This window comes from Colossoma macropomum, unplaced genomic scaffold, assembly GCF_904425465.1.
Source record: "Colossoma macropomum unplaced genomic scaffold, Colossoma_macropomum, whole genome shotgun sequence".
Taxonomy (NCBI): Eukaryota; Metazoa; Chordata; class Actinopteri; order Characiformes; family Serrasalmidae; genus Colossoma; species Colossoma macropomum.
The window spans coordinates 25,093,452-25,113,233 of record NW_023494802.1 but is presented as its reverse complement, the minus strand read 5'-3'; the positions used below and the strand labels follow the sequence as shown (position 1 = coordinate 25,113,233).

The 19,782-nt window shown below is 36.4% G+C and overlaps 1 protein-coding gene across 3 annotated transcripts in view; it reads right to left on the bottom strand.

The window, feature by feature from the left end:
* Nucleotides 1–19,782, bottom strand: part of frmd4bb (FERM domain containing 4Bb) — a 72,484-nt gene that overhangs the window by 9,433 nt on the left and 43,269 nt on the right. For all 3 annotated transcript variants that reach the window (XM_036591770.1, XM_036591769.1, XM_036591768.1), the window contains exons 6-18: nucleotides 19,045–19,101; nucleotides 18,927–18,949; nucleotides 18,225–18,308; nucleotides 16,120–16,185; nucleotides 14,652–14,709; nucleotides 13,464–13,550; nucleotides 7,270–7,346; nucleotides 6,583–6,721; nucleotides 5,713–5,851; nucleotides 4,333–4,466; nucleotides 2,872–2,988; nucleotides 1,268–1,496; nucleotides 765–821 (exon numbers count right to left, since the gene is read on the bottom strand). In XM_036591770.1, the coding sequence (XP_036447663.1) occupies nucleotides 765–821; nucleotides 1,268–1,496; nucleotides 2,872–2,988; nucleotides 4,333–4,466; nucleotides 5,713–5,851; nucleotides 6,583–6,721; nucleotides 7,270–7,346; nucleotides 13,464–13,550; nucleotides 14,652–14,709; nucleotides 16,120–16,185; nucleotides 18,225–18,308; nucleotides 18,927–18,949; nucleotides 19,045–19,101 (1,267 nt within the window). The remainder of the gene's footprint in view (nucleotides 1–764; nucleotides 822–1,267; nucleotides 1,497–2,871; nucleotides 2,989–4,332; nucleotides 4,467–5,712; nucleotides 5,852–6,582; nucleotides 6,722–7,269; nucleotides 7,347–13,463; nucleotides 13,551–14,651; nucleotides 14,710–16,119; nucleotides 16,186–18,224; nucleotides 18,309–18,926; nucleotides 18,950–19,044; nucleotides 19,102–19,782) is intronic.

The following is a 19,782-nucleotide window of genomic DNA, read 5'->3' as shown; positions in this document are numbered from 1 at the left end:
GTTAGTTATGGTTAACTAAAGTATGGTTTGGTGATATGATTCAGTTTGGACACCTGATTCAGGTAACACTGTATAGTTTTGGAACTAATTCAGTTGGTGGACCTAATTTAGTGAGTGGACAAGGTTAATTTAATACTACGTTACATGCTATAGTTCAATTTGGGGAGCGATTCATTTAACATTGTGTAGTTTGGAGACCCGATTCAGTTTGGGGACCTGATTTAGTTAAAATTGTGGATTAACACTATGATTTGAAGATCTGATTCAGTCTGGGTACCTGATTCAGATAATACTATATAGTTTTGGGACCTGATTCAGTTTGGAGACCTGGATCACTTTGAGAACCTGAATCAGATAACACTGTATAGTTTGGAGACCTGATTAAGTTTGGGGACCTCATTCAGATGACACTGTATGGTATGGAGACCTAATTCAGTCTCGGGACCTGATTCAGATAACACTGTATAGTTTTGGGACCTGAGTCGGTTTGGAGACCTCATTCAGTTTTGGGACCTGATTCAGATAACACTGTATAGTTTTGGGACCTGATTCAGTTTGGAGACCTGATTCAGTCTGGGAACCTCATTCAGATAACACTGTATAGTTTTGGGATCGAGTCAGTTTGGAGACCTGGTTCAGTTGGGAACCTCATTCAGATAACACCATATAGTTTTGGGACCGAGTCAGGTCTGGTAAAGTTTATACTATACGCTTTAGTTCAATTTGCTGAAGGTATTTCTCTGTACTTTATGTGTCTCACTCACCATCATCCAGATTCAGGCTGTCAGAAAGGGAACTGCATTCTGAGGGAGCCAGTTCATCTGAGAATGAGAGAGTAAGATGGAAAGAGAGATAGTGGCATTTTTTAAAAGGGAGAGAGATATTTAGGGCTGTGTGCCTGTAGCTATTCACGAAACCTGAAGAGACACGTTCAAAACACACAACTGAGACAGCTGAGCCAAAATTGACACTACACAAGAGCCTCCTTTAACCATAAGACATCACTGTTATCACTGGGGATGATGAAAGCAATCCCCTTTCAATCCATACCACATTTGTGTTTGTAAGTAGAAGAAGGGGGGGAGATTTTTTTTATTATGATTTGAATTTATTATTATTGAAGTTATTTCTGTCATGTTTTATGGAAAGAAAAAACATTCTTTACATTTTTGACATCAAGACAAATGGGAAAAAGTCAGAACTGTTGATAGTTAAAGTTAACAAGGTATGAATTTAGATTTCAGATTAATTATGTTCTGTTTAATACCTGCGATGATGAGCGATGCTCTCTGTGTGGGTTTTTTTCCCTTCTTCACTCGGTAGCGGTTCATCTCGTCCTCTATCTCCTGCAGCCTCTGCATGGCATCCAGGCAGTTCCTCCTCCGCTTCTTTTTCACTGTTTTACTGATGTCAGATTCGGTCGCCAGCTTTTTCGCAGCCTCCACAATCTTCTGCTGCAGAGCAAAGCGACTCTCCAGGTTCCTCAGGTATGGGTCCTACAACAGAGGAGCATGCAGGTGAAGGTTGGGTAAAGACAGAGACTGGTACTGAAATTTGATACTTTTATGGCACAGAATGAATATGTTTAATAAAATTTAATCAAAAATTCATCAAATTCAGTACCAAATTTCAATATCTAAGTGGCAATCTAATCAGCACCCATGAGCCAATAAGCATGGTTCTTCTAAAATCTAGACTGGTGATTGGCTGTTTAAATTACATCCTGTAATTTATGTTATGACATCAGAGTTCTGTAGCGAGATCTCTTTAAAATCTAAGACTGCTTTTATAAAACTACAGTGATGTAGTTTTTTTTATAAACTTTTTTTATATTTAAAGTATTGAAACAAGTATCATTTACGATTTTGTATCCAAGTTCAGATATGAGCATTTTTTAGCCACGCCCAGGGTCGTACAGAACTTTCCATTCTTGGAGACTTTATACCATTATATTAAGCAGTTGTTCCCAACATTTCCCAAGTGTTCACAAATCATTGCCCATACAGCCCAATGGCCAATACAGCCCAGCTACAAAAGCCCCCCACAGTCCTTGAGATTTAACTGAAAGAAATCATTTAAAATGTACAATAAAGCAACCCAAAAAAACACCAAAAATATCCAGCAATTTTCTGTTTGTAGTCCTTTATTCATGATGGACGAATTCCATATGATCAAAAAAATACACATTTAACACTGACTTACACTGAAAATATAAACACATTTAGCTGCCAATCATGTATTTGGCCAGACCAATCGAGGCGTCTGACATAAATATGTTTTATTTTTGCAAATAATTATCACAACAGGAATCATTGTCTTATTAAAAATTGTGTTTGGTTTTTTTATTGTAATAAAAAAGCAGTTCTATTAATTATTTATTATCTACTATAACTTACTCAGTATCTACTATGAATTAATAAGCATCTACTATGAATTTTTCAGCATCTACTATGAATTATTCAGTATCTACTATGAATTATTCAGTGTGTACTGTAAATGATTCAGTATCTGTTCTGAATTATTCAGTAACTGTATTTGTGAAAGTAGAGAAACTGAAGTGTAGACCCAGAGTCTGACCCTCAGAACTTTAGAAACTGCCAACAAAGTTGTACAATAATTTGATGTCAACTATTTCTCACTCGTAGCTCATTAAAACAAGCAAAACAGCAATTCTGTTGAAAGTGCGGATTCTGAGAACAATATTGTCATAAATTACTAATCAGCTGTTAATATAAAACTTTACATTACAGTTTTGACAGATGGACTACATATGTGGGGATTGTGTAATTCTATTTTTTTTGTTAAACTATCACTTTAAATATCAGCTGATTTTCGAGTCTATTGTCCTATCGGTGGTTGTACAACACTGACCTCATTATATGGAAAAAGCTCGTCTAGTTTGAAGGCGGTCCCCACCCTCCTCCTGAAGCCAGGGGGCTTCTCTCCTGCCGTTACTGGGTACTCTTTTGGCAGTTTGCCTGTTAGCTCCTTAAACAAAAGATACATATAGTAAAAACATCCAATATATCAATATCAGGACACAGCAAGAAAGGTCTCATTAATGTTCAGAAGCTGACTGATTATAGTTAATAATAGTTTTGAAATTGTTAGAAAAGGGACAATCATATTACTGTCTAGTGTGTAGAATCGTAACAATACCCTGCCCGTCAAAAGACTGGGGTCACAGTTTTTTTTTATGTATTGTTTGCCATTTTGCAGTAAAGTAACAGATAGAAAGCTGTTTTTCTTCGCAGAACTGAAAAATTTATAGGTCCTGACCTGTACAGTAGAACATGATATACTCTATAAACTCAACACAATAAAGTATTGAACTTGATTGAAATGTGTACACTGTTAACACATGAAAAAAATCATTGGTAAACCATGGCTAATAAAGCTAGGCCTCCAATATGGGCCATAAATGTCAAAACATGAGGGAAAAACACCTCTAAAAAATGATAATGCTCAGTGTCTCTATGAGATTGTAGTAGTCTGTTAGCTGTTTGGCAGTCCTAGATTAAACAAAGACATTTGAAGCTTGCAAAAGACATTCAATCTTATATAATAATATAATACAAATATAATACAAATTTATATATATATATATATATATATATATATATATATATATATATATATAATGCAAGACATTATCATATATCTGAGCTTGTATCTATCAGTTTTACAGCAACTGACGCCGCTGTTTTCTATTCCTAACAACTACTCGGAACACTGCTTCGACTACAGCTCAATTCACAGTCAGTGAAGTATCTAAAACCTCCATAAGGACTCGACATCCACACTGTAAATTAAAGCATGACTATTTGATTCCACTGTCATTTCCTAATTATGTGTAAGGCCTTCAGTCCAGCTCCTGAAGTCCTAACCAGTGGGAGAGATTGATTAGGCTGTATGTATGTAGATTCCACAGAGAAAACAATGCTGATTGGATCATTTTCTGTAGGATATTTCAAGAATTTAAACCTTTTGTTTCCAACCAAAACTTAATGAAATATTAATGCAGTATTACTGCAGTACTTACAGTTTAAATACAACAAGCATAATGATTCTTTTATATAACTAAAAATTATAGACATGTATTTTCTCAGGAGTCATTAGGCCGTCTCTGAACACCTGAAGACCCTGAGGGTTCCACACTGATAAAATATGCTACAGAAACACTATTATTGCCAAAAGTAAGTAAACAGAATTAATGTACACGTTTGAATGGAGTAAATTCAGTGCAGTACTGCAATCACTGTAGCTGCTTACTCTGTGTTTGACTGATATAGCTAATCTGTAGAGATCTGTGATCTGTAATTTTGCTCTTACCGCTTCCCTCAGGCATATCTTCTTTAGCTCTGCCATTTTCTGACTCAGGACATCCTGGATTTCTCTCTCTTTTTTCCTCAGCTCAGAGAGTTTCTCCTTTTTCTGCTCATCGTTAATCTCAGAGTCGGCTGAACCTGCAATACACAGTACATACCCAGAAAGGTCTAAAGCAGCCTGAGATTTTTCATGGCAGGACCCACATGTAGAGGTAATGTTTGTCCAGAGACATACCAAGTGTTTTCTGAAGTGAAATGAGATAAAGCCAAAAAGGCTTTCACTTTCATCAGTATAGTGTTCTTTCAGTCAACAAATGCAACAACGAACATGATAAAAACGAACAATGACACATGAAATGGCCGACAGTGTTACATACTTAGTGAGACTGTCAAATAAAGTCAAGTTTATTTCTAAAGCACATTTAAAACTAGGTAAATATGACCAAAGTGCTGTGAAGGTAATAAGGTCAACTAAAACCATTTATAAACAAAAGAAAAACAAAAAATGAATAATAGAAAACACAGGACATGCTAACAGCATGTAGAACATATTAAAACAAAACTGCCCAATTAAAACACAAAACGCAAAGATAAAAGAACATAAAATAATATATACAAATAGAAAAAAGATGATTAACCAAGCACATAAAATTGCACAGTCATAAACCAAAGAGAAAAGTCGTAAGGCAAGATTTAAACTTGTCAGTGGTTGATGCAGACTTCACAAGATAAAATATACCACAGTCTAATGAAAATTTTAATCCAGAGTGTAGAACAATAAGCAGGAATTTATTGGTAGTACATTTATTAGTGATTTAATACTAGTTCTGAATAAAGGTTGTGGAATAAAAATAAAAGATATTAGGAAGTAAAAAAAAATCTACAATAATTTAAACACAAATTTTTAATCCCAAAATAATATTACTTGTTCTGTATTTTGATAAAATCAATTCAACTCTTATCTTCAGTGTGAACGTTAATACATTTCATTACTGTTTATAAATTTATGAATGAGGCTAAAGTAAAGTGAGGCTGAAGTAAAGTGATGTGGCACAGAAGCAAAGTGGACATGTAGTTTGAGTATTTTGTATTTGTAGTGGCATGTAGCTTGTGGCAAAAAACAAAAAAGTAGACTTGAAGCTCTGAGCAAAGAAACAGTATCCACTCTGTTGTCTACTGTTGAGGTATGCCTACTTCAGTAATTTAAATCAGAATGAGAAGTTAAGTGAGAGTTAAAGTTAGTAGCTACTTTTGCACACACACACACACACACATACAAAAATTATGAAATTATGGGGAATAATATCAAAAGCTTGAGAGAGACAGAAATAGAACATAAACACTTGATAAAATAAACATTAATAAAGCAGAAATAAAATCTAACCTGTAGAGACCAGGCTGCCGTTGCTGGCCATAATGAGCTGATTTTTTACCGCCACGTTGAGTTTACTTGTTTTAGATGCTCCATTCTCCGTCAGGTCCATAGCGATATCTCCCAAACTTCTCGCTGTAGTTATTTTTGCCTGTTGAGCAGAATGATAATTGTGATAAATGATGATGAAGATTAAAGTGATCATTTGGCATAAAATCAGCCAATGTTTGGTGTCTGAAGTTTGCTTCCTTAGTTTTATCACTGGAACTATGAGGCTAATGTAGCTAATCACAGTTAGCATGGCTACATCCTAACTTGCCTCAAATTGTATGGAGCTGTTCAGTAATCTCTAACAGACTCTAATAGACTGTGTGGTTTCTGTATGATAGAGATGTTTACAAGTCGCTGTTTGCAGGTCGAGTAATGTGTAGTGAACCTAATGCTCTTGCGAGCTGCAGGAGAACGGCACCACAGTAATGACTGCAGGTGAAGACACACATAAGTTTAGAAACTAAAAGTTTCATTCATTTCCTGTTTAGGTTGGCGCTCCTAATTTAATCAGTATTGTTTGTGTTGTTTTTTAATTTGAAGTTGAAATTTCTTGAGTCCAAGTCGTGTCACAAATCAGTTAAAGGCAATTTTTAAATATATCAAAAATCTTGACTATCTGCTAATTACATTACTTATATGATATTTTTGTCATAAATGCGAACAGAATAAACAAGAAAGAAACTGAGATTTCCTAGATGGCCTCTGAACAACAATCTGTCTATCAGTTCTTACAGTAAACAACGTGCAATATAATGTTTTTCTGTCAATTAGGAGGTAGAGTGAGAATAATTAAATATGAGGAATGAGGATCATCAGTGTGAGTAATCCCACCTTGCTCTGTTTGCGGTCCAGGTAGAACTGATGCTGGCTGATGGCCATGACCCAGATGGTTTTTATCAGAGAGTGACTGGCGTACCAGGTGTGGATCACCAAACCCGTCTGACCAAATGTACGCTTAGTGACCGCTCGCCTGAACACACAAACACACAGCAGTGAAAAGATGCTGCCTTAAAAAGCAAATCTTCAAAACGTATACTGTTGTTGTAGGTCATTTACATACTAGGTCAATTACATACTACTAAGGAGTGGAGACACAAAATACACAGAAAATGAGTGGAGTCACAAAGATACAAACAGAAAAGGGCCGGAGTCACAAAATGTACACAGAAACGGGGTGGAGACACAAAGACACAAACAGAAAAGGGGCGGGGTCACAAAGACACAAACAAAAAAGGGGCGGAGTCACCAAAATACACACAGAAACATACACATAGAAAAGTGGCATAAAATTGCAAACTATGGGGCAGAGACACAATTACAAACTGAAAAAGGGTGGAGAAACTATAAAGGAGCGGAGTGACAAAGATATAAACACAAAAAAGAGAAGGAAACAAAAAGATGATATGGGGCTGAAAATTTCCACAACAGAATCACAGCTTACTAAACACACACACACACACACACACACACACTCGCACATAGGGGTCTAAGTGTACTCTGAGTGTGTGATTTGCTGACCTGTGAGGGTCGTTCACCTCAACTGCAAATTTCTTCTCCCGGAAATACAGATTCTCCAGCTGCTTCCACTGGAACAGCTACAGTAACACACACAGGAACAGAGTTTAGTCTGTATATTCACTCACAGTAGAGCTGAGCGATGTGGCAATCCTGTAATATCACAATACTTACAGAAGCTTTCATGATACACAGTATATATAATAAAAAAAAATTGTATATATATATATTTCTGATAAGTAATAAATTGGAAAAACAAAAACAATATAGTGCCACCTGCCACCTTTAAAAAGTACTATCAAAATAATGAATGAATCTTATCTTACAGCATCTTATCTCCAGTTAGGAAATCTTAACCTACTCAATCGAAGTCGACAATCGGCTGTCATGTCTGTTTCCTAGCAACCAATCATACACACACATAGCTGAAACATAAACACTTAAAAAAATAATCAAGTTAGTTAGCGATACCGCTAGCTGCTGTTACTGATGTAAAAAGGTCAAACAAACAAAGATTTTTAAAACGCAGAGTTAGAAAAGAAAAACATCTCACAGTGAAAGCAGCGTTTTACAGTGTAAATAAATGTAGTGTCATTATGCTAGTAGTGAACTATGCTTCCTGACACAGCTGCCTAAAAACAATAGAAAAAGACGTTTAAACAGACGTTAGGACACTGTTGGGGTTTGTCCTAAAGTTAGGACAGTATTTAGGAGGTTTAGTCTAGTCAGGATGTTTGTGTAATACTGTTTTCTTATCTGGAGTTAATGATAAGATTATGAAGTTAGGAACTGTTATCCTGTAATAGCTACGGTCCTAAATTCAGTCCGTACTGAAGCCATCATGGAGACTAAACAGATCAGATTTCAGACTTAAGATGTTTCTGTAGTACAGCTGCAGGTGTTTTCTGCTGCAGACACACTGACTGACTCACTGTCTGTTACAGTCTGAATGACTGTGTATTAAACTGATGGCTGCAGGCTGCATTAATCCAGTGAAGAAACACTCTGTGTTCCAGAAACTCAGACAACTCATACACATTTTCATTCTGTCTAATAGCCTTGATTTATCCTGCACATTTCTGCCCACACACTCTATGTGCTCACCTCAGCTTTAATGCGATAGTTTGGTCAAAAGTAAAAAACATTACCCCACCCCCCTGATGATAAATTGTTGTATAAATAATTGCTATTACAATTTAATTGTTGTTTATTATTTGCAACCATTAAAATACAAGCCTAAAGTCTGAGAGAGCCTAAACTGCTAAGCCACTATACTTGTCAGCTCCCATATGGAAAAAATATATATTCCAAATGTATTTATGAAGCATATTTTTGCAGTGTATGAAAATGACCAAAAATGTATTTGTTAAATATATTTTTAAATGTATTTATTTGTATTAGTTATTATATGTGTTCAGCTGTATGTAGTTGTATTAAAGGTTACAGATGTAACTAAACGGTACTGACTTCTGTGATCTGCATTGTACTTTACATTAACCATGTACGCATGCTGTAAGACACACACACACAATCTATTTCACATAAACAATATATCAAATCCGCAAACTGCATTTTCACAGAGTATCAATACCTAGAACACTCGCCTTTGTCATGTTAAAGGTTCAATTCTAATATTTAAAATGAAGATGCTGGAATACAAATTAATTTCAAAAGGTATCAGACAGTAAAGTGCATTAGACAGGATTTTGGCTGTTTTCATACATTTTCAACATACTTTTTGTCAAATGGTTTTGATAAACACATTTACATACATTTATTTTTGAATAGTACATTCCTAGTGGGATGTCCTTCAAGAATTGGTGGTCCCTAATGGTAGCATTATGCCATTATAAGTGAAAAACCGTCAGGTTTTAATCCTAATCGTTCCAAAATAAAGGACCAAATTGTCTTTTTTCAGCAGGGACCGTAATTAAGCAATTATGTAATAACTGTGACAGGCCTAGTCTGAAGTTTTCTTCTTTAGTTTTAGCCCTGGAGCTATGAGGCTAATGTAGCTAACAAGCTTATACACCCCCAGTTAGCACAACATGCCTAATTCATCCATCAAACAGTGTGGAGTTGTTCCATATCTCTAACAGACTTGATTATGTGGTTTCTGACACTGTGTGATTCACTATTATCTATAAACAAGGACTAAAGCACATTAGCATAAAGCTAAAATCAACAGTAAGCTAAATTTTGTCTGTACTTCTGTCCATGTTTATAGATAACGCCATGTCATGGGGCAGTCATGGGCTGGAGGTTAGGGAACCGGCCCTGTGACCGGAAGGTCACCGGTTCGATCCCCAGAGCTGACGGTACGTGACTGAGGTGCCCTTGAGCAAGGCACTTAACCCCCAACTGCTTCCCTGGTGCTGTGGATAGAGGCTGCCCACCGCTCCGGGCAAGTGTGCTCACTAGTGTGTTTGTGGTGTTTTACTGCACGGATGGGTTAAATGCAGATGTGAAATTTCCCTGTTGTGGGACTAATAAGGGTCACTTAATCTTAATGTCATACAGTGTAAGCAAGGCTGTCTGAAATCACCTAAGCATGCAGTTAGTGCCATGCTAACTGGTGGAGTACAATCTTCCATTAATTTTGTTTTATTTTATGTTTATTTGACAGGGACAGTACAAACATTGTTACATAGAGTGCAACACATGTAATGTATATAGGGCATCTAGCTTAAGTTAATTTGCAGCCCCATTATGTGTTAGTTGTGTTACATTAGCTTAGTAGCTCCAGTGCTAAAACTAAGAAGCAGACTTCAGATAACATGTCTTGGCTGTTCGACTTAATACTTAATAGAAATCCACCAGTAGTATAAACATAAACTTTACATTATGGAAAAGCACTGCTTATGTTTTTATACAGTACATTAATGCATATTTTTATTAAAGTATTTTGGCCATTTATATTCTTATTTATAAATATTGCCGATAAATATGACAGTATTGTTATAGTGATATATTACATCACAATGTGTCACAATTGTCAATAAGCTAAACTCTGAGCGTATTGTAGATATCGTCAGTATTAAAAGAACAATGTTTAGTCCTGTTTATTTCAGTTTAGTGCAGTGTGTGAAATGATGAATAATAATCATTGTATACAGTTTTTGTATTATTTTTAAATGTGTCAGTACTTTGTTCGAACTTATCAGAAAAAATAAATAGAATGGCTTATTGTGTCTCTTCAAAACGTGATATTATATTTTTACCGTATCGCCCAGCTCTAAATGTGACATTTGCATATTTGTATATTATTATTCATGAGCCTATTATATAATTATATCAATTAATGAGCCTATTATATAAGCCCTCTAAACTGATGGTGTCAGTAAATAAGGTCCTTACCAGTTGTATGAAAACAGATCCATAGAAATAAAATCCCAGAATAGCGAGTTTTTATAATCCGTGTTCAGCTGTTGCAGTCGCTTCTGTCTCAGTTCTATGTTCCGAACGTGTCTCTTCAGGTTTTGTGAATAGCTAAAGGCACCCTGTCATCCTGACTCTGCTCACCATCACTCACATACCAGAAAAACTCCTCACAGCACACAGTAAACCTCTCTCTCCCTCTCTCTCTCCCTCTCTCTCTTCCTCTCATTGCATCAGTGCAAGTATGCATGTATTAATACTTGCATTCCAATCTTTACAAGTATGGACACATCTCTCTCTCTTTCTCTCTGAGTAATGCTGCAGTAATATATTACCTTGCTGTCAGCTTAAATATATTCTTGATCTTTCCCTCTCTTTCCTCCCTTTTCTTCTCCCTTTTTTACTTTTTCTCTTTCTGTCTTCTCTATCTCTATATCTCTCTCCCCTTTCCCTCCATCGCTCTCTCTCTCTCTCTCTCTCTCTCTTTCTCTCTGTTTACAGCTATAAACGAGTCCACATGACACCGTTCAGCTGAATCTCATGATGTTTGTGTAGCAACTTACAAAGAATCTTAGAACAGACGCTGAGAACCAGAAGAATCATCTGAAAAGAAGTTCTCAAAAACAGTTTTCAAATATTCTCTTAAGAAAGTCTTCATTATGTCCTTAAGTGGCCATCAGGCTATTGATCAGCCTCCCCCCCCACTCCCCATGTCCCTGTTCGTACATCCTCAAAACTTGTCAGTGTGAATTAGAACACAGTATAAAAGTTAAAGAAGTTTAAAAAGTTCCATCTTGTTGTTGATTTTCAGTCACAATCACATTCTCTATAAGAAACCAGGCCTGGGTCATCCAGTGGGTTTTATGGGCGCATGGCCAGGAAGCCGAGCCACTAGGGGGCCCCCATGAGCAATTGTGAGAAAATATAAACAGCTGTTTTGACTCACACTGGGAAGTTTACTATAGGAACAGCGAAAAAAAAAAAAATTTCAACCTCAAGTTCAATCATAATCCTGACGCTCTCCAAGCCTTTCCTGAACATTTGCTTCATTTTCTCCTGCATTCACTGCTTAGCAATTGTTCAACCACCTGCCATTACCTCGGTCAAGCTTTCAGGGTCTTTTTTTCACATTGTGCTAGCGTTCCTGCCCATGTACGTTATATTTGAAGTTCCAGATAGCCTTTAAAAAGAATGTTCCTGGGGGATCAGCATGACCTGACACTCTGATATAGTCGAGGATGTTCATTTTCAAAGATATGCTATTGTCTTTATGAAGCCTGTGCAGGTCAACACATTAACTAAACAGCCCTAAACAATAACTTGACACTAAGCTGTCATGGCTAACAGAGATACTTAATTCAAGAGATTTTGTTTCACCAATTAACATTACATACAAGATAATGCAGCTAACAAATAATCAAAGCTTTTTTCCCACCATTTAACACTGTTATTGATTGAAGCACTGCAATGAAGGTAAAGCAGCTAACAAGTAACAAAACCTTATATGCCAGCAGTTAACATAATTGAAGGTAATGCAGCTAAAAATTAATGGAATTGTATATCCCACCAGTTAGCATTGCAGTGAAGCCTTCTAGAACAACTAGATAACCTGTTTTTTTTTTTTTATAGTTTTGTATACCACAAATCCCAGACTATGCAGTTTGGTCGGAACTTTAAAGACACTTTTTTGAAAACAAATTTAAAAAGAGGTCTTGTTCTCCTGAGTACTGAGACTCATCAGAGGCCATTTTGTTGAGCATTTAAAGGACATTCTGACCTGTGTTCTGTGCAAAGTCTCGTTAGGTTTACCTTGCAATTCTGAGCCTTGTTTTGCCTTGTCTTGTCCACTCCTGGTATGACCTTTTGCTTTCTTTTATCATTAATGAGTACTGGATCACATTTTTGGATTGTTGGTCTGATCTTCTATGGTTTCCTGACGGTTTTGACCCTGGTATTGCTGATGCTTCTTCTGATTGTGTAATAAACCTGAGTTATTTGTTACAACATGTAAATTAACTAGTTTTATTCAACCTAAATAAATACTTTAAATGAACAATTCTTTTAAACAGTGTCATTTATTCAGTTGAATAAAACTAGTTCAGTATCTTGTTACTACATGAAGTAATTTTTTTAGGTTGATCTGAAGAGGCTTTTTTACAGTGTCATATGATTTTACATTAACACTCATAGTTTCTTCTGTTACTGTTAAGCTTCATAACCTGTCTGTAAAGCACTTTGAGCTGCCACTGGCATGAAAAGTGCTATTTAAATATCTAAAGATTTTCTCACAGTAGTGTTAGGTTATTGTTCCTAGCATTTATTGGACTTTTATTTTGAAGGGCAGGGCTAAGTTCTGCCAAAGCAGTGGTTTTTGTATCAGAGCTAGAGGGAGCTGGAGCCAGCTAACAGTAAGAGCAGTGAGCTAACAGTTAGAGAGCAAGCTGCTTGGCTTGCACTCTAGTTTCTAATGAAGCTGCGTTATAGACCAGAACTTAAGTCTGCATATTTTAATACACAATTACTGTTTATTTACTGAATTTAACACACTGGGGGAAAAATAACACATAAAATGCAGCCTAAATATGTTACATTCAGCGAATAAATAGTAACTGTGTATTAAAACGTGCATAAGTGTGTCTCTGTAGTGGATGTGTAACTTATTCACACTCGGAACATCAACAATAAACATGGAATTTGACCAAATTTCAAACTTTTGGATGTGACTGGAACTCCTGAATCCATTAAATTGCTCTCAGAGAGACTCTCGTTGTTCCTCAAAGCAATACATAAGTCTAAAACATTAGAATGCCGTATCGTACCCTTCTCGGTTTCACTTTGTCCTGAATGTCGTACTGGCCAATTCCCTTATAGCTGATTCCCAGCCACCAGGGCAGACCCTGCTTATCCTGCAGTAAACAAACAAACACAACAAAACAAACAGATGACACTTCCGCAAAGTTAAAAACAGACCAGAATCTCGAACAGAAAGAGGAATTGACTGTGTTTAGGGAAGTCTGAGAGATGTGTGACTCTGAAACAAAACCTGCTTCTCTGCCAAAAATAAACACATTACTGTGTTAAAGCTTTACTTATGTTCATAATGTGTATTATTTCATATGCAATAAAAAACTTATACTGTGTAGAATTAAGTCTTATAAACTACAGATTAAAACTACGTTTTTAGAAGCTTTATTTTATATGTTTAAATAATTTTAATAGAACTTCATTCTGGGAATAAATTTTACAACAATGTAATTTTAGATATTAATTTGATTAGAACTGCATTCTGGATATTAATTTAATGAGAACTTCATTCTGCACAATAATTTTATTAGATATTAATTTTATTAGAATGTCTTTTTGGATATTAATTTTATCAGAACTTCATTTTGGAAATAAATTTCATCAAAACGTTTTTGGATATTATCTTTATTAGAACTTCTTTGTGGAAATTTATTTTATTAGAGCTTATTTCTAGATATTAATTTTAGTGGAACCTCATTCTGGATATTAATTTTATCAAAACTATTTTTTGGATATTAACTTTATAAGAATTTAATTCTGAATATTAATTTTATTAGAACTTCACTCTGGATATTAATTTTAATAGAACTTTAAGCTTGATTTTATTTTAATCTATGTGTAATGTATGTTTAAGTTACATTATCACAAACTTTTATTAGAATTTTTTATTAGAATATTTTTCTCTTTGTCCCATAAAGTTATTGTTTCATCAGATTCATGACATTCAAACACAATTTAACACAAAATTACAATTAAATTACTTCTAAAGAACTTCTTGACCAAACGCCCAGGCAGCTGAATTACAATTAGAAAAGATTAAAGTGAGATGAAGTCTGACCCCTAAATTAAGTCATCATGTTGTCAAGGTTATCTGTTGACTTTAGTACTGCTATTGATTTGTGTCTGTATCTGTATCAGAGTCACCTGAGCTGAGTCTGATTACCGCATTGATCATTAATTCAAATGCTGCCATTAACAATTACCTTCACTTCATAATAGTGGACTCCGTATGTGGGCAGTGACTCCACCAGGGTCAAATACCTGAAACACAGAGCATCACCGTTAGTTCCATTCACTTAGAACCCTCTCAGGTACATACATTAAAGTGATAGTTCCCCCAACCAAGACATGTTTGGTGTCTGAGGTTTACTTCTTTAGTTTAACACTGGAGCTACAAGACTAATGTAGCTAACGAGTAATGGAGCCTACAGCCCACCAATTAGCATTGCTGTAAAGTAAATGTAGTTAACAAATAATGAAAGCTGACCTCCCACCAATTAACTATGCTGCAGAGTCAATGTAGCTAACAGGTAATGGAAGCTTATGCCCCACCAATTAACATTGTTATTGAAAGTAACGTAGCTAACAAGTCTTGGGAATGTATGCCCCACCAATTAGCAGGGCAAAAAAGTAAAATAATTACCTCACCATTTAGCACTGCTGCAAAGCTAATGTACTTAACAAGTAATTGAAATGTATGCCCCACCATTTAGCATTGCATACAAGGTAATGCAGCTAACAAGTAATGAAAGCTTACATTTTGCCAATTAGCATCATTATTGAAGGTAATACAGCTCACAAGCACTGGAAGCCTATACCCCACCACTTAGCATCTCTGCCAAGTAAATGTAGTTAACAAATAATGAAAGCTTGCCCCCCACCAATTAGCACTGCTCTGAAGCTAATGAAGTTAAGAAGCAATGGAAGCTTACATCCCACCAATTAGCAATACTGCAAAGTTAAAGTAGCTAACAAGTAATGGAAATGTATGCCCTACCAATTAGCATTGTTATAGAAAGTAATATAGTTACCCCACCATTTAGCATTGCTGCAGGGAAAGAAATGTAGTTAACAAGTAATGGAAATGTATGCCCCACCAACTAGCATTGCATACAAGGTAACGTAGCTAACAAATAACCAAAGCTTATACCCCATCATTTAACATTGTTATTGATTGTAATGTAGCTAACATGTAATAGACATTTATGCCCCACAAATTAGCATTGTTATTGAAGGTAATATAGCAATAACAATTAGCATTGTTGTTAAAGATAATGTAGCTAAAGGGTAGTAGACATTTATACCCCACCGATTAACAGTTATTGAAGGTGATGTAGCTACAAATAAGGAAAGCTTACATCTCACAAATTAGCACTGAAATGAAGGTAAAGTAGCTAACAAGTCATGAAGGCTTATATCCCACCAAATAGCATTGCAATGAAAGCAAAGCACCTACAAATTGTGTAGCTGCTGCAAGATTGTGTAAATTGTGCAAACTGTATAAATTTACTTTAACTATCGCTTTAACCTGTGGTGGATCTGTAACGGTTGGCTGGTTTATTGATCGTCACGAAGCCTCTGTGCTCAAAGTGAAGTATTATGGGCTCTGTCATAAATCACATCGGCTGAGATGACCCCTATAGCGTTAATGATAGTTTTATCAATACTCACTGGACAATGGCCTGACCCCTGGAGACGCCCTTCAGCTGCTTATAGTGCTCAATCACTCTCTCCTCACTGCGGGAAGACAGAGAGAAGATGAAAAGGCTTCAGATCGGAGGATTTATTCAGACTGCAGAGGAATGAGAACATCTCTCATCGCGTTCTCTGCTGCAGAACGTCAGCGGAAACGAAGGTGTTTTACAGATCAGAGTCCACAAAGCTTTCATATCCTGCCATCACGGCCATAACATATATACATAATAAACACTCAGCATCAGCATCCACTTCTGCATCTAGTGGAAATATTTAAATATATACATTAATAATAATCTTGGCATTACACCACCTGTACAACTGCTCCCATCCCAGCAGGACTTTAGCCAGAGTGGAATTAAACCCCTGTAGACTGTTCTGGTGAAATAACTTCATTTATTAACGCCACATCCCTAAATTGAAGCATGTTGTGGCTACATAGTGCAATCGCATGTTTTGCGGCCCTTCTGTGTTCGCTTGCGCATCTTGCCCTGAGCATTTATCTACTACTTATTTCCGTACCACTTTAACATAAATGCTTAAATGAATGGGTGTTTATCCCTCAAATGCAGGGTGTTTAACTCTGTACTGCACGAGTCTTTAAATATATAGGTATTTAATCTTAAATGCATGTTTTTATCCCTTAAATGCACAAGTATCTAACTCTTAAATGCATGAGTGTTTAATTTTTTAAATACATGAGTGTTTAACTTTTAAATGCATAGGTGTTTATTAACCCTTAAATGCATGGATGTTTAATCCATAAATGCATAACTGTTTAACCCTTAAATGCATGAACATTTAACCCTTACATGCATGAGTGTTTAATTATTTGCAATTAATGCGTTTAATGCATTTAATCCTTCAATATATGCATGTTTAACACTTTAATGCATGAGTGTTTAACCATTAGATGCAACAGGCTTTAGGCTTGATGTTTAGGCCTGAAATGCATGAGTGTTTGGCCATTTGCATTTTATGCACGTAATGCATTTAATCCTTCAATATATGGGTGTTTAACCCTGAAATGCATGGCTGTTTAACCTTTAAATGTATGAGTGTTCGACACTTAAATGTAAGGGTGTTTAATCTTTAAATGCATAGATGTTTAACCCTTAAATGTAAGGGTGTTTAACCCTTAAATTAATGGGTTATAACCGTTAAACACACAAGTGTTCAACCATTAAATGCATGGCTGTTAAGATGTTGAGTGTATGAGTGTTTAACCCTTCAATACATGGTTATGTAACCCCAAAAATACATAAGTATTTAGCCCTTAAATGCATGAGTGTTTGACCATTAAATGCAATGACATTTAAGCTTTAAATGCAGGGGTGTTTATCCTTTACTTGCATGGTTGTTTCTCCAATACATCCATCATAGCTCAGGTCGTTAGCAACCCAGCATTGAAATAAATTGATCGATAAACTGCCAGGATAAAAAAAAAAAATTATTGACAAAACAAAATAAAATAAAAAATCGTTATATTTTAATATTTTAGTTGTCACACATTCAAAGCGATTGATAAGATAGAGGGGAGAAATGAGGTTACGGGAAATAAAGAACCTGAGATGTGCATTTAAGGGTTAAACTGTGAGTAAATTTATGTGCAACTGGTATTATGGCAAGGGTGGCACGGTGACGCAGTGGGTAGCGCTGTCGCCTCACAGCAAGAATCACAGCCTGGGTTCGATTCCCGGCCGGGCGACCAGGGTCATTTCTGTGTGGAGTTTGCCTGTTCTCCCCGTGTCTGCGTGGGTTTCCCCCAGGGTACTCCGGTTTCCTCCCACAGTCCAAAAACATGCAGTCAGGCCAATTGGACATGCTAAAATTGCCCCTAGGTGTGAAAGTGTGTGTCTGTCTGTCTGCCCTGCGATGGACTGGCGACCTGTCCAGGGTGTATCCTGCCTTCTGCCCAATGACAGCTGGGATAGGCTCCAGCGACCCAGAAGGATAAGTGGTTTAGATGATGTATGTATGATATTATGGCTAATATTTATAAAAGATGACGGAAATAATGAGTCATTATTTATTATTGTTATTTATTATTATTCGTTTTTTAGCTCAGTGTGACTCAGTACCAGTAAGCCAGAGACGGATGCTCCTTCAGGACTTTGGTTGGCAGAGTGGGAAGTTTCTTTAAATCCGTCCTGGTGTTGTCATCACTGAAATCAATCAGAATTATTAATTACCACACAGCCATCACTGTAAAGCAGGAGAGAAGAAGAGATCAATAAAATAGCAATAAAATCATTGGTGCTTATATTGTAATTGTAAGATCATTCAAAATACACTGGCCATCAAAAGTTTACATAATAGTGTTACATGTTTTTATACTTTTTCTTTGCTTGCCAGTCATTTAGCACATTGGTAACTGTTGGTTAGTTATTTGCCGTTTTTTATTGTATAAACTGCAAAACAGAAGGATTAAGCTGCCTTGGGAATAAAGCCAAAAGCGACCCATTTTCTCCCTTAATGATAGTTTGGAAAAGAAAACTGTCAAATCATTAATTAATATGAAGAAGGTACCTTGGTGATCATGAAACTAAGCATTAAAAATAAATATACACACAGCATCAGCACAGAGCTGCCTTAGTGGAAAGTACAGGACAAAAAAAAACTAATTTCAAAAGAAGCCAGATATCTCCGAACCGCTGACAGGCAGTGCAGCACTACTACAAAGACCGCTGGGAGATTAGAGCTTAAACTTTACAATGCAGTCAGAAGTCAAAATGTTCAGGAATATAAAATGACTTTTGTGCTCTGGAGTTGGGTTTTCTTACCTTGTATAATCCCCCTTAGCTTCCTATAAATATAAACAGATTGGTGAGAGAGTGCAGAGCTGTCAGTGCTGATTACAGTTCCAGAAAAACACATTGACTGGGACTCTTTTGTTCTCACCTGCAGAGCGTGTGCAGCCAGTTTAAACACCAGCTCACTCTCCACCTCAATATCACCCTGCAGCACACAGACACTCATTAATATCACCAATTCACTCAGAAGAATGAATGAGTCATAGCACAAGCTGTTCTGTAAGAAAACTTTCCATTAACTCTGCTTTCACAATTCCACACTTTGTTCTTTAGACATTATTCCACGTTATTCCACAGGCAATTTTCTCACAGACACCATTCCACAGACATTATTCCACAGACACTATTCCACTGGCATTATTCCATGAACATCATTCAACAGACATTATTTAATAGACAACCTTTCTCAGACATTATTCCACAGATACTATTCCACTGGCATTATTCCATGAACACCATTCAACGGACGTTATTTCACAGACAACCTTTCTCAGACATTATTCCACAGGCATTATTCCTCAGGCTCTATCCTACTGGCATTATTCCATAGACATTATTCCACAAACCTTATTCCACAGACACTATACCACTGGCATTATTCCACAGATATTATTCCACTGGGATTATTCCACAGACAACATTCCACAGACACAATTTCACTGGCATCTATTCCACAGACATCATTCAACAGATATTATTCTACAGACAGTATTTCCCTGGCAATATTCCATGGACACTATTCCACAGACAACATTCCTCTGACACTATCCCACTGACATTATTCCCCAGACACTATTCCACAGGCATCATTCAACAGATACTATTC